Raw genomic sequence first — 23616 nt, forward strand, 5'->3', positions numbered from 1 at the left:
GCCAGAGATATCAGGCATGATTAGTAACATTTCCCATGCAAATCACTGTGAAACACCAAGCCTCAGGGTCAGATAGGCATCATATATACTAGATGACAGTTTAACAACAGGTGTGGCTCTAATCATAAATTTCATTACACAGGGTAATAAGTCATAAAATCGGATTGGTTTATAAAGCTCAGACCTGCTCAGCGCTTATACACAATAAGGCTGTGTTCACACCTCGCAGATGCTGTGGCAGAGGTGTGAGCGCAATGCGACCAAAATTGTGCTGATATCGAGATCAATGTGATTTTCACGGACACACATAATTATATGGGTGATTTAGGGCAATGACTTTGATAGCAAATATGTGTCATTGTGAAAAACAGACGTGTGAACAGCTCCATAACGCCAAAAAACACGGATTGCACAAGTACGAGAAAAACGAGGCCTGACAGCATGCAATTACAAAACAGCACCAATACGGACTGCAGCATGTGAACCCAGCCTTAAAGGGGTTATCCGGCTTCTTTGACATTTTTTTTTTATTTCCCTATTGGGCTACATTGGGGCAGGTAAGTAGATAGAGACCACTTACCTGCCCTGCTGTCAGCCCCTCTCCCCCGGCTCAGAGCGGTCATGTGACCGCTCCTGCCGCGATTTTGCTGCTTCCGGTCATTTCATGTCAACATGGGCAGGGCCATGTTGACATGCAAATGTGGAAACAGCATGTCGCCTCCCTGCTGGGTGTCTACAGTGTGATGAGCCCCGCCCCCTTCCCTGCACCCTCCCACACATTCCCCCGCACCTCTGTTGCTCTCCAGTAACCTCCCCCTGCACTGCTGTGGGGTCCGTGACCTGGGGGCGGGGCCTGGCGGCAGCTGCCGTGGTGTCAGCTCCAGCACCGGGCCCCCTGCTCAGGATCACACATTCAAATGTACCGGCATCGCAGATCACCGATGCCGGTACATTTGAAAGTGCTGATGAGAAGCAGCGCAGCGCTGCTTCTCATCACTGTCCCTCCGGCTGTCTGTGCTCTCTTCAGCACAGTGGTGACGTCACTACTCTGCTGAAGAGAGCACAGACAGCGCGCGAACGTGCAGGAGCGGCGGGGACCGAGGACGGGCGAGTATGTACTCCACATGTGTTCCGGATGGGGATGGGGGGGGTTGCAGAGCCATATGTGTGCGTGTGCAGAGCCATATGTGTGCGTGTGAGGTGCAGAGCCATATGTGTGCGTGTGCAGAGCCATGTGTGTACGGTGCAGAGCTATATGTGTGCGTGTGCAGAGCCATATTTGTGCGTGTGCAGAGCCATTATGTGCGTGCTACAGAGCCATATGTGTGCGTGTGCGGTGCAGAGCCATGTGTGTGCGTGTACGGTGCAGAGCCATGTGTGTGCAGAGCCATATGTGTGCGTATGAGGTACAGAGCCATATGTGTGCGGTGCAGAGCCATATGTGTGCAGAGCCATATGTGTGCGTGTGCGGTACAGAGCCATATGTGTGCGTGTGCGGTGCAGAGCCATATGTGTGCGTGTGCGGTGCAGAGCCATATGTGTGCGTGTGCGGTGCAGAGCCATATGTCTGCGTGTGCGGTACAGAGCCATATGTGTGCGTGTGCAGAGCCATATGTGTGCGTGTGCAGTGCAGAGCCATATGTGTGCGGTGCAGAGCCATATGTGTGCGGGTGCGGTGCAGAGCCATATGTGTGCGTGTGCAGAGCCATATGTGTGCGTGTGCGGTACAGAGCCATATGTGTGCGGTGCAGAGCCATATGTGTGCGTGTGCGGTGCAGAGTCATATGTGTGTGTGTGCGGTACAGAGCCCGATGTGGGGCTGTTATTTGCAATGCTGTAGGGATACCAGGTCAGGTGCTGGGGAAGAATACTGACAGGGAATGTGTGTGCAGGGGGCGGGCAGGGGGCGAGGCTGGACACTGGGGTGGGGCTGGACACTGAGGTGGGGCTGGACACTGAGGTGGGGCTGGACACTGAGGCTGGGCGGTGACAGCTTTGACTGAGGTTTTGCACAGGAAGTGGTCATGTTTGCTGGATCTGAATGTAAACAAGAAGCTGCCGAGAATAAAGGGATAATTCAAGAGGAACAAAAGTTAGAAAACAAAAATAACAATGTAGGTGTGATTTATATGACAATACAGCACAGATAAACTCAAAAATTTTTGTTAAGCTAATGTCGGACAACTCCTTTAAAGGGGACCGATTACCAAGTATTCTGGTTTTTGGATTCTCGGGAGACCTGTCTTTAGGCTGCATAAATACCTTGGGAACAATGACCCCTTGGTAAAGACCATAAAAATTAGCACCATATAAAAAGGCCCAGATCTCTAGAACCGGATGGTGAATGAATAGAAACAAAAAAAATAAACAAAACAACTGAATGCATAGAGGAACTGCAGGAATAATAAAAGAGCAAACCTGCTCACTTTTAATCTAGTGACAGGTCCCCTGACAACTCTTAACCTGGCAGACCACAGCTGGCAGCTTCACCTTGGCTGGTAATGCAAAACAGAGGGCACACCACGCTGTTATTTTAAATTAAATAGTTTAATACAAAAAACATGGGGTTCCCCCCCCCCACTCCCAAATTTGATCACCAGCCAAGGTAACGCTGACAGCTGTGGTCTGGTATTCTCAGACTAGGGAGGTCCGCGGTTCTTGGACACTCCCCAAGCTAAGAATATCAGGCCGCAGCCACCCAAGAAGTGGCGCTTTCATTAGATGTGCCAATCCTGGTGCAGTGGCAAACGGGGTAATATATGGGGTTGATACCAGATGTGTAATGTCACCTGGCATCAAGCCCTGGGGTTACTGATGTCACGGCGTCTATCAGATACCTGACATCAGTAACCCAGTCAGTAATAAAATTTAAAAATTTAAAAAAAAAAAAAAAAAAAAAAAATAGACAAACAAATTTTTGAGAGAAAAAAAAAAAAAACCACCTCCCCAACACATTCTTTCACCCATTTATTGAAAATAAAAACAAAACAAATGCGGGTCTGGCGTAATCCAATAAGAGGGTCCCACGATGATCCATTCCAACTATCCTAATCAATGAGGAACAAACAGAATGTTCCCCATTGGCTGGGAGAGCCATGCAGTGACCTGAGCTAACATCATGAGGTCAGCCCAGGTCACTACAGGGCATGACCAACGCTGTCTTCAGGAGGTTAGCCAGGTATATTACCTGCGGTGATGGAAACCGCTGCACTCTTGACATCAGCTCTTGTCACCGAGTTTGATGCCCGCCACGTTCTCAGAACACCTCTCGCGAGCGGCCTGTGACGTCACCGCTAGTCACAGTTTCAGGCCGCCCGCGAGAGGTGATGTGAGAACTTTACTAACCTCTTGACGGCAACGCTCATCATCCCCGCGGCTACTCGCATTGCAGTACAGGCATATGCTGACACACTGCAGTGTGAGCAGCTGCAGGGCTGGAGCGGGACACAGACTGCACGGGCACCCGACGTAGGTCACACGGAAGTGCTTCCATGCGGCTTCCGGGGATTTTGCGGGCCCATTGACTTGTATTGAGTCACGGTTCGTTATTACGGAACAGAATAGGATATGTTCCATAATAATGGAATGGACATACAGCATCCGATCTGTTTTTTTGCAGGGTATGAGATCACCACAGGTCCATGTGACCAGCTGGTATCAGCTTTGTTGGCTGAGGCCCCGCCCCTTCTGGTCACATGGGTATGACCTCTCCACAGGTCCTTCAAGTAGAAGTAAATTGATGGTATAATACTTAGAATTACAATAACAGGGGGAGTGGACACGTCTGACTACCCCCCAGATATAATCTGATCCTCAGCTGCTGTCACTCAAGAAGCTGCCAATTTTATAAACTTTACTTTTTTGGATTTAAAAACCTAATCATCCACTAAAGGCATGTAGAAGCCTGATAGTGCCAGTATAGCACTGGCTTTAGCCTCTATACGAAAATCCTGGCGACTGGTTCCCTTTAGACAAAAAAAATAAAATAAAAAAAAAAAAGGGCTGAACACTAGTGAATAGAACAGATTGAAACTAAAAAGTGGAGAAGGGTATGTAATGTATATTATCTTTCACAATGACTCCAGGTCATAAACGCTCATTATGATTTCCATACGACGCCTTTTGCTGAATGATCTTATACACAATGAGTTATATGAAAATGATAAAACCTTGCGCATTACGACGTGTGCACACTTGTATGGACATCACATTTTAGCATTTTCAGTAATGGAGCTGTGTAAGTAGACAGCAGAATGAAGAGTCGCTCTGCATGAGGCCCTCAATGAACTTCATTAATTTTCAGTCCTTGGCAAAATCACTCAAACATATTGAGATTCTTGGAAACATCACACCTAGGGCTATGCTACCATTAAATTGATAAGGCTTCATTAGTAATGTTCAATAATAAGATCATGTTCACATCCTGCAGCTGCAGATTACATCAGCGTGACGATAGTATGTGGCACAAGCAGATATTTTACAACTAGTCTAAAAAAAGAAAAAAAAAAGTGCATCTCCATGAAAGGTTTTAAAGGTTCTCTAAGTCAACAGTAAAGAGAAGACTCCATGAAAGTAAATACAAAGGGTTCACATCTAGATGCAAACCATTCATCAATTCCAAAAATAGACAGGCCAGAGTTAAATTTGCTGAAAAACACCTCATGAAGCCAGCTCAGTTCTGGAAAAGTATTCTATGGACAGATGAGACAAAGATCAACCTGTACCAGAATGATGGGAAGAAAAAAGTTTGGAGAAGAAAGGGAACGGCACATGATCCAAGGCACACCACATCCTCTGTAAAACATGGTGGAGGCAACGTGATGGCATGGGCATGCATGGCTTTCAATGGCTCTGGGTCACTTGTGTTTATTGATGACATAACAGCAGACAAGAGTAGCCGGATGAATTCTGAAGTGTACCGGGATATACTTTCAGCCCAGATTCAGCCAAATGCCGCAAAGTTGATCGGACGGCGCTTCATAGTACAGATGGACAATGACCCCAAGCATACAGCCAAAGCTACCCAGGAGTTCATGAGTGCAAAAAAGTGGAACATTCTGCAATGGCCAAGTCAATCACCAGATCTTAACCCAATTGAGCATGCATTTCACTTGCTCAAATCCAGACTTAAGACGGAAAGACCCACAAACAAGCAAGACCTGAAGGCTGCGGCTGTAAAGGCCTGGCAAAGCATTAAGAAGGAGGAAACCCCGCGTTTGGTGATGTCCATGGGTTCGAGACTTAAAGCAGTGATTGCCTCCAAAGGATTCGCAACAAAATATTGAAAATAAAAATATTTTGTTTGGGTTTGGTTTATTTGTCCAATTTCTTTTGACCTCCTAAAATGTGGAGTGTTTGTAAAGAAATGTGTACAATTCCTACAATTTCTATCAGATATTTTTGTTCAAACCTTCAAATTAAACGTTACAATCTGCACTTGAATTCTGTTGTAGAGGTTTCATTTCAAATCCAATGTGGTGGCATGCAGAGCCCAACTCGCGAAAATTGTGTCACAAATATTTCTGGACCTAACAACACATATGTATGTGTATGTATATATATATATATATATATATATATATATATATATATATATATATATATATATATATATATATATATATATATATATATATATATATATATATATATAATCACTTACACATCTATTGCTGTACACCAGCCTCACAATCAGCTCCATCCCCGATCTCCCTCTCGTGTGACCTTCTCATTTCCTGTAGTACTTGATGTGACAGAAACTAGAGGGTTTATAGAAACAGCAGGTTCTGGCAGCGACGAGCTGGGCAAGATACTGACAATGAATAAGGACAAGTACAAAATGCGCCTGTGCATATATCCTGCGCTATACTGTACATGCAGAGCTGTCCTGTTTATTTCCCATTGACCAACAGTTAGCGGTCAATAGTGCGTCCTTTCGGCCTCTGTCTGGAGGGCAGGAGTCTGAAGGCTGTTTAGTTTATAGGGCTTGTCCACTATTAGGACAAACCCTTCTGATTAAACATGTTTGCCCTAGGTAAAATAATAAAACCTATACTAGCTACCCGTATCAGCACCGCTCCAACGGTGCCGCGGCTTATGGTGCTGGGGCTCACGTGAGACCGTGTCCAATCATTGCTGAATTCCTTCTCCCTGCCTTCGGACCAAGTACTGAGCACCCGTGCATATTGGTGCTCGCTCATCACTGTCCAGCACCGTTTCCTACTCCTGCTCTGGTCTTTGTTGATGAGCTGCACCCATCACATCACATCGATTGGCCGCAACCAATCAGTAAATTGAGGTTCTGATGATGCAGAAGGCACGAGCTGCCGAGCTCAATGATTGACTGTAATGCTGTCAACATGAAGTCACAGCTACAGCTGATCAACAAAGAATGGAGAAGTGGCGAGAGGCAGCGCTGGACTCCAAGAGGGTGAATAAGACCTTGATTTGTTGTTTGTTTTGTACTTTTGGGCCTATGGGGAAGTCATATTAGAAATGGGAAAACCACTTTAAGGAGGAGAGTGGGAGTAGTGTATGGAAAGGGATGGCATTTGGGGCACTTGCCAGATCATTTCCATAATGAAAGTTGATTTTCAATTGATTGGCCGCACAGATACATATATATCAGCAGGTCTTTGTGCCCCCTAGTCAGCCCTGTAGATGGGTCAGAGGACAGAAACCATCTAATCGACTCACTTGCCATTGTATGTAAAGCGCTGTGGAATTAATAACGCTATATAAATGAATAAATATTATTATTATATTTAATGATTATGGGAAGATCTTAGTGGCAATTAGTACAGTGGGAGGAACGTAGGTGGTGCAGCATTAATAAACCAAAGGAAGAAAGGCTTCCTAATAGCATTCATGCGGATATGATGTGCCTGATATAATAAAGCAGAACGCCCATTAAACTAAGTCTTTCTGAGACAGATCTCCCTCCTTGTTCTCTTACTGAGCACAATCGATTCATAACTTCCTAATCTTCATCAGGGACATTAATTTTCTTTCCACCTTTTGAAGTAAAGTTTTAAAACAGTGCGTCTTTGTCTGGAAGTCCTCATCTCCGTCATTAAATGGGGAGGTAATACAATGTCACATTATTACAGACTGGACCTAGCAATAAATTTAGAAGGAAAAATAATGAAGCGCTTTATACTCCTAAATAAAATGAACCAGTCTCCCAGACAAACCGCATTAATGGTGAACGTCAGTGATTCCCAATAAACAGTCGTCCTGCACAAGTATGCCAACAGGACACTTTCAGTGGGAGCCCACAGCACCCTCCGCAGGATACAGAGGTACAGATTATCCAAACCCAGCAGGTCAACTCCTAAAAGTAGCCTTAAAAGCGATCTTTCGTTATAAGTAAATGCCAATATCCTTCATGAAAAAGAAAGAATACTTTCTTAGGCTATGTGCGCACTGGGAGATGGAATTTTCTTGTGAAAATTCCGCATGCTCTCAAAGATTACCGCACCCGCGGTTTGCTGCGGTTTTACCGCGGTATTATTCGCGGTATTGCCGCGTGCGGGTTGGGATGTGCTTTATTGCATTCAATGCAATAAAGCACATTGAAAAAGAAAAAAAAAAAGTCATTTAATTCTGAGATAGTAGATAGACAGAAGAATAGATAGAGGGATAGATAGATAGACAGAGGGATAGATAGATAGATAGATAGATAGAGGGATAGATAGAGGACAGATCGCTGCATTTCCCACGGTTGGCAGTGAGTTCACATCACCGGCCGTGGGAAATGACCGGTAATTACCTCTGCTGTCTGCTGCATTCATTCAGCGCTGTGTCTGTGACACATCGCGGCTGGATGTCAGCAGTGCAGGACCTGTGGATTACGCCGGAGCTTTGTTTGGGGGGGGGGGGGGGGGGGTTAATAAAATGGTGAACGAGGCTTGTTTGTTTTATTTAAAATAAAGGATTTTTCGGTGTCTGTGTTTTTTTCACTTTACTTACGGGTTGATCATGTCAGCTGTCACATAGACGCTGCGATGATCAAGCCTGGAGTTAATGGCGGTGGTCCCCCACCATCATTTACCCCTTGTATTACCTTGCTGCCACTGCTACACGGTGGCAAGAAGAGCCGAGGACACTCCGGTAGTGCCGCATAATGCATGCGACAATGCCGGGGCAGCTGCGGCTGATATTCTCGGCTGCCGGAGGTGGGAGTGAGGCAGGGGACATTATCCCTGCCCCTCTCCCTCCCCAGCCTGAGAATACCGGGCCGCCGCTGTGTGCTTACCTCGGCTGGAAGGTAAATATGCAGCGGAGCCCACGTTCTTTTTTTTCTATATTTCCGTTTTCTTTCTATGTGTGTTCTATGTGTCTGTGTCCTGTGTCTATGTGTTCTATGTCTGTGATGTGTTCTGTGTCTGTGATGTGTGTGTGTTTACTCTGCACGGCTTCCTCTTCCTGTAATGACATCACTTCCCTGCAAAACCGCAGACAAGCGATGCACATTACCGGAGGTAAACCGCGAAATACCGCAGGGAATAACGCAGGAAAACGCAGTGAACCGCACAGAATTTGCTGCCTGCGTTATTCCCTGCGGGATTTCATGATTAACATTGGAGTCAATGGAGTGAAATCCCGCAGCGATGTGCGGAGAAGAAGTGACATGCACTTGTTTTTGCTGCGGGATTCCCGCAGCAAAACATGCAGCTGTCAAATTCCGCCTAGTGCGCACAGGATTTTTTTTCTCCATAGGATTTGCTGGTGATTCACTGCAGAGATGTTATGAACATTTTCTGCAGCGAAACATGCAGCAAATCCGCGGAAAATCCGCGTCAAAATCCGGTAAGTGCGCACATAGCCTTAGAGCTATGCGCTGTAGGATCCTCTCTTACTCCTCCTGAAAATGTATTAAAAAATTGACAACTTTTTAGTTAGATATCACTTGTCAATGCAGCAGTCTCTCCAATTACTGCTGCCAGCTCTATATCATGCACTTGTACTATATTTTATGAAGAGCTCCTACAATCAGACAACCTGGGATTCATGCTGTACATAGCAGTGTTCAAAAAAAGCACAAACAATTACTACGGTAGATTCCCCATTCACTTCAATGGTGCTCAGAATTATTAAAAGCGATACGACCAATTGATACTTTCAACATAGAAGAGAGAATTGAACTGCACTCACCAAAACATTAAAAAGGACCGTGAAAAGCAGGTATCAGGCCCGATACTGCTGTTGTCCGCATGAGGTTCCACCACCCCTCATCTCCCTATTCTGTCATCATGGCTTTGGAATAAAGCTTGTTAAAGGGAACCGGTCAGGTCCAATATTCACCCAGAACCACGAGCAGTTCTGGGTACATATTGCTAATCCCTGCCTAACCATCCTTGTATTTAGTAGCATAGATAAAGAGATCTTTAGAAAAAGTATTTCTAAAGATCCTTCATTATATGCTAATGAGCGAGGGGACTAGTCGCAAGGGTTTTCGTGCCCTAGGCTAGTTGGTCCCCTTAATATGTAAACAACCAGGAGCAGTTCTGGGTGTATATTGCTAATCCTAACTGTCCCAGGCTATAGCAGCATAGATAAAGAGATCTTTAGAAAAAGTATTTCTAAAAATCTTTTATCGTATGCTAATGAGCGCAGGGACTAGTCCCAAGAGCGTTGCTTCCCTTGCTAGTTGGCCCCATTAGCATGTTAGTACGCCCCTGTGGGTGTACTAACATGCTAATGAATCCACAGCATCAGAGGATGATCTCACTCACCTCTCTGCTGCCATTGCTGGATTTCGGCTAAGGCTGGTTTCACACTACGTTTATTTAACATCCGTCCATAACGTTTTTTTAGCGGAAAAACAGATCCAGTGCAAATGCATTTTCACTTCAATGCATTTGCAATGGACTCGCGTCCACCTGCGTTCGCATGCGTTAGACACAGGATCCGTACTTTTGCTTTAACAGGTTTCAAAAACGCTACTTGTAGCGTTTTTTACCTTTGTCAAAATAACGCATCTCACAGGATCCTTCACATTGCGCCGCGAGCTGCAATGCATTTCAACGAGCGCTGGATCCTGCATAGCAGAATGCGTTGAGTTGCGTTGTAACAGGATCCTGCTTTTGTACTGAGCATGCCCAGAAAGTACTGAGCATGCCCAGAACCAGTCTCGCCTGATCTGTCTTTCTCTCCTCCTCCCCCCCCCTCACCCTCTCTATCTCTGTCTTTCCCCCTTCCTCTCCTCCCTCTCTCTCCCACCTGAGAGCTGCGGACACTCGTAACCAAGGTAAATATCGGGTAACCACTTCTCTTAGTTACCCGATGTTTACGTTGGTTACGTGTGCAAGCAGCCCTGCTCCTAGCAGCTGCAGACACTCGTAACCAAGATAAATATAGGGTATCCAAGCCCGATGTTTACCTTGGTTACGAGCGTCTGCAGCTGTCAGAAGCCGGCTCCCAGTCTGGCACGTTTAGTTCCCCTCACTCCCGATCACATGACTCCAATGCCCGCCCCTAAACATCCAGTGACAGGATCCTGCAAAATAACAGATGCGTTAGCATGCGTTTTTTGCTGTAAAAGCAGGATCCGCTTTTGCAGCAAAAAAACGTTCCTGACGCATGTTAAAAAAACGTAGTGTGAAAGCAGCCTAAGGCTAGTTTCACACTACGTCTTTTTAACATCCGCTGAAAACGTTTTTTTAGCGGAAGTACGGATCCTGCTTTTACAGCAAATAACGTATGCAAACGCATATGTTATTTTGCAGGATCCTGCACTGGATATTTAGGGGCCGGCATTGGAGTCATGTGATCGGGAGTGAGGGGAGCTAGACTGGGAGGAGGCTTCTGACAGCTGCAGACGCTGGTAACCAAGGTAAACATCGGCCTTGGATACCCGATATTTATCTTGGTTACGAGTGTCTGCAGCTGCTAGGAGCAGGGCTGCCTGCACACGTAACCAACGTAAACATCGGGTAACTAAGAGAAGTGGTTACGCGATATTTACCTTGGTTACGAGTGTCCGCAGCTCTCAGGTGGGAGAGAGGGAGGGAGGGAGGAAGGGGGAAAGACAGAGATAGAGAGAGAGGGGGTGAGGGAGGGAGTAGAGAGATAGACAGATCACTGGAGACTGGTTCTGGGCATGCTCAGTACTTTCTGGGCATGCTCAGTACAAAAGCAGGATCCTGTTACAACGCAACTGAACGCATTCTGCTAGGCAGGATCCAGCACTCATTGAAATGCATTGCAGCTCGCGGCGCAATGTGAAGGATCCTGTGAGATGCGTTATTTTGACAAAGCAAAAAAACGCTACATGTTGCGTTTTTGAAACATGTTAAAATAACGCAAAAGGACGGATCCTGCGTCTAACGGACGCAAACGCATGCGAACGCAGGTGGACGCGAGTCCATTGAAAATGCATTGAAGTGAAAACGGATTTGCACAGGATCCGTACTTCCGTTAAAATAACGTTTTCAACGGATGTTAAAAAGACGTAGTGTGAAACCAGCCTTAGTGCGCATGTTCCCAGACTTTCGGTCATGTGCACTACTTCAGTTTGAAGCCGGGACGCGTACACCCGGCTTCATAGTGCGCATGACCAGAACTCTGGGGTCATGAGCACGGAGTCAAAATCCAGCATCGGGCGGCAATGGCAGCGGAGAGGTGAGTGAGATCATCCTCTGATGCTGCGTATTCATTAATATGTTAGCACACTGACAGAGGCATGCTAACATGCTAATGGGGATGACTAGCAAGGGAAACAAGGCCCTTGGGACTAGTCCCCGCACTCATTAGCATATGATAAAAGATCTTTAGAAATGGTTAGGCAGGGATTAGCAATATGCACCCAGAACGGCTCGTAGGTCTGGGTGCATATTGCACCTGACAGTTCCCTTTAATGCTTTGGTGAGTGCCACAAATGTCTCTTCTACTTGCAAACTATTTCTGAATATGCAAGTTTACCATCAGGAGGGGGTATGACTCGGCGAGCAGCAGTGAGCTTCATTACTAAAGTTCTGTCTAATGGCAGATTTACCATAAAAGTGAGCGCTATACTGGAACAAGACTCTGCTTGGGAACAAGAATAGATCGGCTTCATGCACACAATCCTATTTATCAGTCGTACATGGATCCTACAGCTGTCAGACACCACTGAATAAACACACGGCGGTATTTCCATGTATGCTCTGCATATCAGCTGGAAACGTAGAATTTAGTATGAATGAGCAGCTGGACAAAGGTTTCCTCAATCAAATGCAATTTCCCAAGTTAAAGCCTGATATGAGTCACCGGGTGTGGAGAGAAAGCCACAGCGAACGCCAAGAGTACAATAAGTCACTGAGTGCGGTATCATGAGCCCAGCACACCGATGTCATAGGGACAGTGCAATACACTGCCCAATGTGGTAGTACTGTGGCGTCATCAGCACATACCACCATACAGGGGACACCACCTGCTATACAAGGGCATCAATACTCTTAATGAGGGTCTGCATACATTATTAAAGGGATTCTATCAGCACAGAATGACTATTCAAGCCAAGTGCATCATGGTAGGGCTAATCACTCTAAAGGTCCAGTCACACATAACGAGATCGTGAACGAGATCGCTACTACGTCACACTTTCTGGATCGTTTATGAGTCGTTGTTGAAATCGCATGTTGGGTGTCACACATAACGAGTTTATGAACGAGCATGCGTCCCGTATAACGATCTTTCAAATCGCTGGGACCCTGTCACACAGCAACTATGTTAACGATTCCAATCCCATTAGGGGCGTAGAAAATGCAGTGAGTCACGTAGGCGTGCATTTGCGTCGCCTTTTCCATACCCCCCTCCGCTTTCATTGGCGGCCAATACTGCGTTCTGATTGGGCATGCAGGGGGCGTATCTAGCGGTTAAATTTTGGATCGCGTCACCCTTTGTCACTTCTTTTGCGCTTTGCTTTGAGATAGAACCTGCGTCTCCACCCCGATTCCTTCGTCCATTGTACCCGGTCGCTTTGTTGGTGTGTTTTTCGGATCGAAGCCGCACCTGCACCTGGAGCTAACCAATCGGTGCAGAGAGGGGCGCGGAAACGGGGACACAACAACACGCCTTCGTGCATCTCATCTAGGTCGTCAACGAAATCGTTAATAGGGTGTCAAACATACAGATTCATGCAGCCCAGCAGGACTCCAACGAGCCAAAAATGGCCCAAGCTGTTCGGCATCGATCAGCGATTTCGCAGCAGGGGGTGAATCGTTGGTACGTGTCAAACGTGACGAGATCGCAATTGAAGTCGTTCTTGCGTCACAGAAACAGAAAATCTCGTTTACGATCTCGTTATGTGTGAAGTGGCCTTAACACACCTTCCCACCTGCTGGTTTCCTTCTATCTTCTCCCTTCTCTGGCTCTATAAAGCCCAATCTGTCAATCAAAGAGGAGCAGTCAGACTTCTATTGTCCCATAGACTTTGGATTGGAATCACACTTTAATGATATATTGATTTTGTAATGTGAAATCTGGTGTCAGATCTGCTTTAATATAAAGACAGGAAACTCCAAGTTGTGTCCTGGTAACAGAAGCCCCTTTACATTAGTCTGTGAAGTTACCATGTGCTCAGACTATATAAAGGCTAAGGACCCTCAGAGGCTAGCCATGAGGTGGCGCTGGGCTTCATAAAGCCTGATCTGAATGTTACAAGAACCTCGTATTTTTGCCTAGCGGTACCAGACCAACGTGAGATTCTGCTATTTGCGGTCCATGACTTTCTCTACAACTACATCCAATTATATATTAGGTGTGATGAGCGTTCTGCTGGTGACCACCTATGTGATGGCGTATTGTCACCCCGCAAAACATGCAGTGTGTGTGTGTCACAGCCAAGGGAGCGCTGCACAACACAATGCTGTCACTTGGCCGGATGCCCAGATAACATTGTGTCGAGCACAGGAAAGACCAAAGCTTAGTAACCCTATCATTAGAAACATCACATGCCGCTCTATGTAAATACACAGACAATACTGTGCTGTAAAACTGGAGAAGAAAATGATGTATTCACATGTCCACACAGTATGGACGCTACGTATACCCTTTAACTTATTCACTAATTACACCAAAGGCGGAGTGGAGATTCTGTAAAATAATGAAACACATTGTGGATCTGATAAATCTGTCATCATGGCAGGAGCGCAGCTCCACCCACCGGCCTCGGCGGTGTCACAGGGGACATCACTGCTGCACCACAGGACACAGACTGGCGCTGCATCCATGATGGCTCCGAAAAGCAGAGGACATCATCATTGCGGGACAGGTCCACGGGAACACCTTAGTATATTTGTCTTGAAAAGATCCAAGTCCTAAAATATGGGGAGTTTTTTCTCAGTGTCAGAAAACAATACCTGTCATATTTCCATGCGCTATTAACCTGCACATATAGGGTTGATATTCAGATCGATAGGATTATAATGCTGTCTGGCCACCTAACAGAGTGTGGCTACTGGGAGAAAATTAACTTTATTCCTCCTGGGAGCTGCTGGCTTCCAGCTAGGGGAGTGTGCATATAGCGGTTAGTCACTGCTCAGTACATAGTGGATAGCAGCTGGGAGCATAGTCCTGGGACGTTGATTGACAGCTCGCTCTGCACAGATGCACTGTAGGGCCGGCTGTCAGTGCTGGGGCCATGCGTACAGCTGTCACCTGACCTCACACGGACACCACTATGGCCAAGGTTATTCAGTAAGGCTACTCAGATGAGTGGTTTTCTTTAAATCATGGATTGAATGGCCACATGAAAAACAAAAAATATAGCATGCAATAGTCTCCTCTGTACTTTGTATGATTCTTATTGAAGTCTACTCTAGTCTATGGGTACACACAAAAATGGGATCCCACATGGATCCAACACATTGCAAATCTTTATCCGGTCTGGTAAATTTTATTCATGGATGATAAATACAACTGCTACATGGACGCCATACAGGTGACAAAACGGGTGAAAAAATGTCTGGGGTTTTGGATGAAAAGGAAACGATTATTTATACAATAGTGAAACCTCGGGGTCCCACTGACATTTACTGATCGGCTGATAATACCCTGTTTACACAGGAAAACTGGAGTAAACGATGTGCACTGAGCGATGTGTAGAGCGATCTATAGAGCGATGTGTAGAGCGATGTGCAGTGGATCACTCAGTGCACACTGGCTTCTCGGCAGAGAGTCTTGCTTTGCTCATGGTGATGCACCACTGAGAACAGTGAGGTACCCATAATATCGCCAACCACGAGGCAGCTATAGGGCCCCTGCGTCTAGGGGCCAGTGACAGCGCTAGCAAACTGCCCCTTCCCTGCCCAATGAACTGTTTAGGCACTGGGGTCCATTACACTACGTGGAGGACTATGGGGAGTCCATTACACTACGTGGAGGACTATGGGGAGTCCATTACACTACGTGGAGGACTATGGGGAGTCCATTACACTACGTGGAGGACTATGGGGAGTCCATTACACTACGTGGAGGACTATGGGGAGTCCATTACACTACGTGGAGGACTATGGGGAGTCCATTATACTACGTGGAGGACTATGGGGAGTCCATTATACTACGTGGAGGACTATGGGGAGTCCATTATACTGATTGGAGGGTTATTTGAGGGACAGTATACCGTATACAGACAATTATACAGTGTGAAGTCCATCGTACTGTGTGGAGGGCTGTGTGTGGACCATTATACAGTGTGAAGAGGTGTAGGGACCATTATAATGCAGGGAGGACTGTGTGTGTGTGTGTGTGTGTGTGTCAAAGTCGTGGATGATACGGTGTTGGGGTGACCATACATTGCCGGGGTAGCTGAGGGGGGTACAATAAGGTCATCATACTATGTGTGGTGGATACTAGGGAGGAATTTACTGTGGGGTATCATACAGTGATTGTGGATCACTTTTGTTGGCATCACACTATATGGCTACAAGGAAAGGGGAATCTAGGGGATTCAATAGGTGGAAAATTACTTTGTAAGGGCTATACAGTTGTGAGTTATATTCTCATGATACCCAGTCAAAATTGTGTTTTTTAGGATGGAGGTGGGGAGGAATTAGCACCAGTATGGGGGTCCCATGACTTCTATGTACGTCCCTGGCTGAAAGAGATGATTTTTTTTGTACTGCAGAAAAGTTAATTCCACGCACTGAAATGGTTTTCGATTTTGCTACTGCAGGATAATCGTGAGCCTCATTAGCTATTTCCTATAAATCGCCAGCATATTCCATAGCGCTGTACGCAGCCCGTCCATCACATTGGGTTTAATAGAGGCAGAATTTAGTTCTCCACAGACACGGAGATGAATTGATGCTCTGCCAGTCACCGGGGAGGCCGCCCCTGCCAAGACACCGGAGGGGGGGGGGTCGCCCCTGCCAAGACGACACCAGGGGGGGGCGGGGGTCGCCCCTGCCAAGACGACACCAGGGGGGGGCGGGGGTCGACCCTGCCAAGACGACACCAGGGGGGGGGCGGGGGTCGACCCTACCAAGACGACACCAGGGGGGGGCGGGGGTCGACCCTACCAAGACGACACCAGGGGGGAGCGGGGGTCGACCCTGCCAAGACGACACCAGGGGGGGCGGGGGTCGACCCTGCCAAGACGACACCAGGGGGGGGGCGGGGGTCGACCCTGCCAAGACGACACCAGGGGGGGCGGGGGTCGACCCTGCCAAGACGACACCAGGGGGAGGGGGTCGACCCTGCCAAGACGACGCCAGGGGGGGCGGGGGTCGACCCTGCCAAGACGACACCAGGGGGAGGGGGTCGACCCTGCCAAGACGACACCGGGGGGGGGGCATTGGGGGTCGACCCTGCCAAGACATCGGGGGGGAGCCCGCCCCTGCCAAGACACCACCTCTGCTAGCCTCCAGGGAGCCCGCCTTTGCCAGCCACTGAGGTGTCCACCTCTACCCACTGCCCTCTCCCTATGACACAACCCATAAGTGCAGGACATCCCTCACCTCTGCCCCCTCCCTGTGACCCGCCCGACTTCTGGACAGCGCCCCCTGCCGGACAGCCTCTCATGAAGCACTAGGACGACCCTCCCTTCGGTCTCTGTGGAATTACATCTCCCAGAATGCACTGAGGCAATAAACCACCAGTGAAAACGGCGACTTCTAGTCTCACGGAAGTGTTCCCGGCTGCGCGGCTTTGCACTCCTCCACAGACCGTGTCCGGGAGGCCTGAGGCCAGCAGCAGCCCGACCACCTCCTCCTCCTCGGGAGGATACGGGCGGCGGCGCAGGGAAGTCACAAGACACATGGCAGACAAAGCACATAAAGAAGGGCGACAGACCTCTCCGCGGCCGCTGCACACTCCGAGCTCCCACCTCTTGTGTCAGGAAGAGCCGGCGCTTCCGTACTGGGCTGCCCAGAGAATGACACTGCGCCGCTACCATAGCAACAGCGATGAGTGACAGGAGGGAGGGGTGTAAGGGGCGGGGCCATTGCATTTGTAAACAGAAAACTTTATTGATACACGTGAGCTCATGCAGCAGTAGAATGGCCAAACCACGTGACCGCCTAGTGGCTCTTCCGGGTATGACAGTCAGCAGTATTGTCTGCCCGCACATAACATGGCGGCGGGAGCGTCTGTGTGCGGTGATTGCACGGTATGTCCAGGCTGTCTGCGCCACTGTAAGTTACATTTCAGTTCTTTCAGGCCTAATTCAGACGTCCGTTTATTTACATACATGTTTTATTCAGTCATGTCTTACATAGCACAACACGTTGCCATTATAGTCTATGGGGCTATTCACATCCATTTTTTTTTTTACTGTCATTTCTGATAGAGATGAGCAAAGACGAACAGTAAAGTGTGAACACGACTTTCCCCAAAACATCCGTGTTCAGAGTTCGGGTGCTTTACGTATGCGAACTACTCAAGCGAGCGTCGCTGCGCTCGGGTAGGCTCTGCGCTCGGGTAGGCTCTGCTCTCGGGTACACTCTGTGTTTGGGTAGGCTCTGCGCTCGGGTAGGCTCTGCGCTCGGGTAGGCTCTGCGCTCGGGTAGGCTCTGCGCTCGGATAGGCTCTGCGCTCGGGTACGCTCTGCGCTCGGGTAGGCTCTGCTCTCGGGTAGGCTCTGCGCTCGGGTAGGCTCTGCTCTCGGGTAGGCTCTGCGCTCGGGTACGCTCTGCGCTCGGGTACGCTCTGCGCTCGGGTAGGCTCTGCTCTCGGGTACGCTCTGCGCTCGGGTAGGCTCTGCGCTCGGGTAGGCTCTGCGCTCGGGTAGGCTCTGCGCTCGGGTAGGCTCTGCGCTCGGGTAGGCTCTGCGCTCGGGTAGGCTCTGCGCTCGGGTAGGCTCTGCTCTCGGGTAGGCTCTGCTCTCGGGTAGGCTCTGCGCTCGGGTAGGCTCTGCTCTCGGGTAGGCTCTGCTCTCGGGTAGGCTCTGCTCTCGGGTAGGCTCTGCTCTCGGGTAGGCTCTGCGCTCGGGTAGGCTCTGCGCTCGGGTAGGCTCTGCTCTCGGGTACGCTCTGCGCTCGGGTAGGCTCTGCGCTCGGGTAGGCTCTGCGCTCGGGTAGGCTCTGCGCTCGGGTAGGCTCTGCGCTCGGGTAGGCTCTGCTCTCGGGTAGGCTCTGCTCTCGGGTAGGCTCTGCTCTCGGGTAGGCTCTGCGCTCGGGTAGGCTCTGCTCTCGGGTAGGCTCTGCTCTCGGGTAGGCTCTGCGCTCGGGTAGGCTCTGCTCTCGGGTAGGCTCTGCTCTCGGGTAGGCTCTGCGCTCGGGTAGGCTCTGCGCTCGGGTAGGCTCTGCTCTCGGGTACGCTCTGCGCTCGGGTAGGCTCTGCGCTCGGGTAGGCTCTGCGCTCGGGTAGGCTCTGCGCTCGGGTAGGCTCTGCGCTCGGGTAGGCTCTGCGCTCGGGTCGGCTCTGCTCTCGGGTAGGCTCTGCGCTCGGGTAGGCTCTTCTCTCGGGTAGGCTCTGCTCTCGGGTAGGCTCTGCGCTCGGGTACGCTCTGCGCTCGGGTAGGCTCTGCTCTCGGGTAGGCTCTGCGCTCGGGTAGGCTCTGCGCTCGGGTAGGCTCTGCGCTCGGGTAGGCTCTGCTGTCGGCTAGGCTCTGCTGTCGGCTAGGCTCTGCTGTCGGCTAGGCTCTGTGCTCAGCCCAGCGCAGTGTGTGAATGGTGCACACTGGGGGTAAGGCTATGTGCATACACTGCATTTTTTGACTTGTTTTTGCACCTTTTTTGGGTGCAGTTTTGGTCCCAAAACTGCATTCATTTCCTTCCCCAGCAAAGTCTATGAGATTTGTGGTGATCACAAAGATGCAGCATGTGAATTCTTTCTACGTTTTTGAACCCCTCCAGTCAATAGATTTGACTTAGAAAAAAAAAAAGTGGTAAAAAATACAGTAAACGTGGCAAAAATGCCATGCTGAGCGAGCGATTTTTTTTTTTTTTTTTTTTTGGGACCAAAAATGTGCATCTTTGTGGTCACCACAAAGATGCATTGTGCACACATAGCCTAAGGGGCACTTTGCACACTACGACATCGCACGTGCGATGTCGGAGGGGTCATGTCGAAAGTGATGCACTTCCGGCGTCGCACTCAACATCGTAGTGTGTAAATCCTAGATGATACGATTAACGTGCGCAAAATCGTCGTAATCGTATCATCGGTGTAGTGTCTGGGAATTCCATAATTACGCGACTGCGACAGGTACGATGTTGTTCCTCACTCCTGCGGCAGCACACATCGCTGTGTATGAAGCCGCAGGAGCGAGGAATATCTCCTACTTGCGTCCTGCGGCTCACGCCGGCTATGCGGAAGGACAGGTGGGCGGGATGTTTACGTCCCGCTCATCTCCGCCCCTCCACTTCTATTGGCCGCCTGCCGTGTGACGTCGCTATGACGCCGCACGACCCGCCCCCTTAATAAGGAGGCAGGTCGCCGGCCAGATCGACGTCGCAGGGCAGGTGAGTCCATGTGAAGCTGCCGTAGCGATAATGTTCGGTACGGCTGCTATCACAAGATATCGCTGCTGCGACGGGGGCGGGGACTATCGTGCTCGGCATCACAAGCATCGGCTTGCGATGTCGTTGTGTGCAAAATGTCCCTAAGGCCATGTGCCCACGGGAGCCAATACCTGCGGATTTTCTAGATTTTTCATATAAATCCGCAGGTTTGCGCAAGTGCAGACACTCCCCATGTTCCCTATGGAATTTGGGGAGTGCTGTATCGATGCTTCATTTTTTGCGGCTGCGGAAAATGCTGCGGATGTCCCGCAGCCGCACGTAACTGCATGTCAATTATTCATGCGGAATTATCTGCGGAATCTCTGCCTTTCTACTATGGAGATACAGGGCAGGCAATCCGCAGGAATTCTGCACGAAATCCGCACTGTTTCCGCAGGTTTACCGCAACAATTCTGCAGAAATTCCAGGGAGTTGCTGCATGAACGTGCTGAAATACCTGCAGAAATGTCCGCAGGTACGTTCTCCCATGGGCACATGGCCTAACCGCATGATCAGTTGTAGTGTGCACCAAAAAAACACCTTGTAACACTCCACTGGAAGTGATCTGTGTATGGCTTGCTGTATGTGGGTGCAGAGTAAACTGCCCAATCAGTGACTTCCAGTGAAGTTTGGGTCCAGAATAGAACTTTAGGCTGGTTTCAGACGTCCGTGTTTTAGGTACGTGTGACATCCATTTTTAAAACGGATGTCACATGTCCCCATGTTATTCTACGCTGTACTCACACGGTCATGTTTTCACACGGACCGTGTGACCTCTCATGACCCCGCACGCACACACACAGACATGTTCGTTTTTTTCTCCGGCAGTACGGGTGTCACACTGATCGCACACTGATGTGATCCGTGTGACATCAGTGTGACACATACCGGAGAAAACACGGGTCTTTTTAATAAAAATATTTTCTATATTTACCTATATCCAGCGATGCTGTCTTCGGTTCTGCTGCCTCCCGCTCCTGAGCCCCGCTCATTATACTCACTGAATATTCACTACAGTGAGGAGCTGGAAGCTGGAGGATCGCTGGGGACCGCATCGCTGGGTGAGTATACAGCTGTGTGTGTGTGTGTATTTTCAGTGTATACATGCATGTGCGCTATGTGTGTGTATGTCCTGAGTGTATCCATGTGCGTCTGCTATGTGTGTATACATATGTGTGTATATGTGCTCAGTGTATACGTGTGTGGGTGTGTGTGTGGTGAGAACCTGGAAGCTGGAGTATCGCGGGGACAGCATCGGGGACTCATCACAGTTCCCAATTAATTCTGATGAACCCGTGAATCTGTAGCGCGGGGGTCATTAGGATGTCATTAGAGTTCATTGTGAACTCCGATTACCTCCTGGATGTCATTGTGCTTGCAGAATACTCACCTGTCCCCGCAATGCTCCGGCTTCCAGGTCCTGACTGCGGTGAATAATTGATGAATATAATGAGCGGGGTCAGGAGCGGGAGGCAGCAGAGTCGAAGACCGCAGGTATATATGGAAAATCTTTTTATTTCACAGACCCGTGTTTTCTCCGGTACCTGTCACACATGTGACACACGTATGAGCATAACTATGCATGTGACTGGTACCTGATTAAACACGGACGTCTGAAACCGGCCTTAGGCCTCTTTCACACGTATGTGCCTCCGGTACGTGTTTGGCAGTTTTGTCACGTACCGGAGACACGGACACACGTAGACTTATGTATTCCTATGGTTTTGGACACACATAAGTATTTTCGCACGGAATGTGTGTCCATTCCGTACTTACGTGTGTCCGTGTGTTTCTCACGCCGACATGTCCGTTATCTCTCTGGCATCACGGGTGTCACACGTAATACAAACGGACCACATGGATATATTCCGTGTGACACGCACCGGAGAAAAAACATGTGTCTGTGAGAAAAAAAAAAACCACTTTACTCCCCTTCTCCCGCCCTGCAGTCACTTGCTGCCGACCGCCGCTCATTATGCTAATTGAATATTCACTTCACTGCGGCCGGAAGCAGCAGCAGCGGGGAGGCGGCAGGACCGGAGACCGAAGATCAGCACCACGGACAGCGACGCCAGGGACAGGTGAGCAGAAAGTTTCCGTTCTCCATGTGTTATCAATTGGACTTTTCACTTGTAACTAAAAATGGAGGATACCAGAAAACCAAAACCTTTATCACGGATAACACACGGAGAACACACGTAGCCCATAAACACGGCTCACGGAGGGCAAGACGCACCTCTGAAAAACGTGCGTGGTTTTTCACGAATGTGTGAAAGAGGCCTTAGATAAAGTCCAGCTGTACCTGCAGAACCTGAACCTCCACAGGTCTGCTCATCTGTGATGAAAAGTCTATGGGTCTGTGAAAATCACATGCAGCATGTGGAGGGGATCTGTGCGCCCTCCGTGAGGTAACACTAGTAGAGGAGAAGCTTGGTAAGATATGGGAAAATCACTGATGGTAAAAAACTGACCCAACACCGATAAAATTCATAGCCAACAGCAATGACACACAGCGTGTAGGCCGAGGACACGCAAAGTCAACGCTTTTGACACGTGGAACGTACACCGACGACACAGGGAACGTATACCGATGACACAGAAATGAGTCCTTAGATGCTGATAAATCTTGCAATGCCTCCTTCCTTAGGGTATGTGCGCACGCTGCAGATTAGGTGGAGAAATTTGCACAAGGTGCATCAAAAACACATTGTGGTAGAAATACGCACGAAAAAAAACGTGGATTTGCTGCGTTTTTTTTACCATTCTTTTTTTTTATTAATGCCTGGAAGGGCTAAAAAGCAAGGAAAAAACGCACCAACAATTGACATACTTAAGGGATTTTTTTTCTGCACCCAAATGTGCACGAAAAAAAAAAGCAACATGCGCACAACACTACAGAATTCTCATTGACTTTGCTGGGATAAGGATAGACATGCAGAGTTAGGCATGAGTTCCACTTGCGTATGACTTGTGTGAGTCTCGCGTCGGTATCACCCGGCACGGCCGCACACTCTCCTGACAGGAGTGGGTCGGCTTTATGTATTTCGATGCAGTTTAGGCGCTGGTGTGCGGCCGTGCCAAGTGATACCGATGCGAGACTTGCACTAGTCGTACGCAAGTGGAACTCACGCCTTAGACAACAATCTGCGTGATAAACTGCACCAAACCTAAAAAACTCAGCGTGCGCACACAGCCTTAGGGCTGCTTCTCACTTGCGAGTTTCTCGCAGTAGAGCAATGCGAGAAAAACTCGCATTGGAATCGGACACATGTTAGTGAATGATTCCGCTCTCATCTGCGATTTTTTTTCTCAGTCCAAATCGGACTGAGAAAAAAATCGCAGCATGCTGCTTTTTTGCGAGTTTCTACTGCGAGTCTCTCCAATGCAAGTCTATGGGAGCGTGGAAATAATCGGATGTCACGGGACGGCACTCACACCATCCTAGTGACATCCGATTTTCTAAATACATTTCTCGCTTGTTTCCTAAAACACTGGAAACGAGCGATGTCTCACAATGTCTGTCAATCACTATTCTCTGTCAGTCGGTCTCTCCCTCTCGGTCTCTATTCTCTCTCTGTCGGTCCGTCACTATCTCTGTCCCTCTCTCACAGTCTGTCGGTCATTTTCCCCTCCTCTCTCATACTCACCGTTCCCCGATCTCCGGCGCGGTGCTGCACGGCTTTCTCAC

At 48.7% G+C, this 23616-nt stretch overlaps 2 protein-coding genes across 8 annotated transcripts in view; one reads left to right on the forward strand and one right to left on the reverse strand.

Annotated features, from left to right (window-relative positions):
* Positions 1 to 17378, reverse strand: part of CAB39L (calcium binding protein 39 like) — a 123794-nt gene extending 106416 nt beyond the window's left edge. The window contains exon 1 of the mRNA XM_075334559.1: positions 17278 to 17378. The gene's annotated coding sequence lies outside the window, so the exon portion shown is untranslated. The remainder of the gene's footprint in view (positions 1 to 17277) is intronic.
* Positions 17379 to 17494: 116 nt separating this feature from the next.
* The window catches only part of SETDB2 (SET domain bifurcated histone lysine methyltransferase 2), a 197698-nt gene continuing 191576 nt past the window's right edge, over positions 17495 to 23616 (forward strand). For 2 of the 7 annotated variants that reach the window (XM_075337278.1, XM_075337279.1), the window contains exon 1: positions 17495 to 17582. Coding sequence is in view for 1 of the 7 variants with exons in the window: in XM_075337274.1 (XP_075193389.1) it covers positions 17596 to 17618 (23 nt within the window). In the remaining 6 variants the exon portion in view is untranslated. Of the gene's footprint in view, positions 17619 to 23616 lie in introns of all 7 variants that reach the window. The other 5 variants (XM_075337275.1, XM_075337276.1, XM_075337277.1 and 2 more) reach the window with 4 other exon arrangements.

The sequence above is a fragment of the Anomaloglossus baeobatrachus genome, chromosome 2, assembly GCF_048569485.1.
Source record: "Anomaloglossus baeobatrachus isolate aAnoBae1 chromosome 2, aAnoBae1.hap1, whole genome shotgun sequence".
Lineage (NCBI taxonomy): Eukaryota > Metazoa > Chordata > Amphibia > Anura > Aromobatidae > Anomaloglossus > Anomaloglossus baeobatrachus.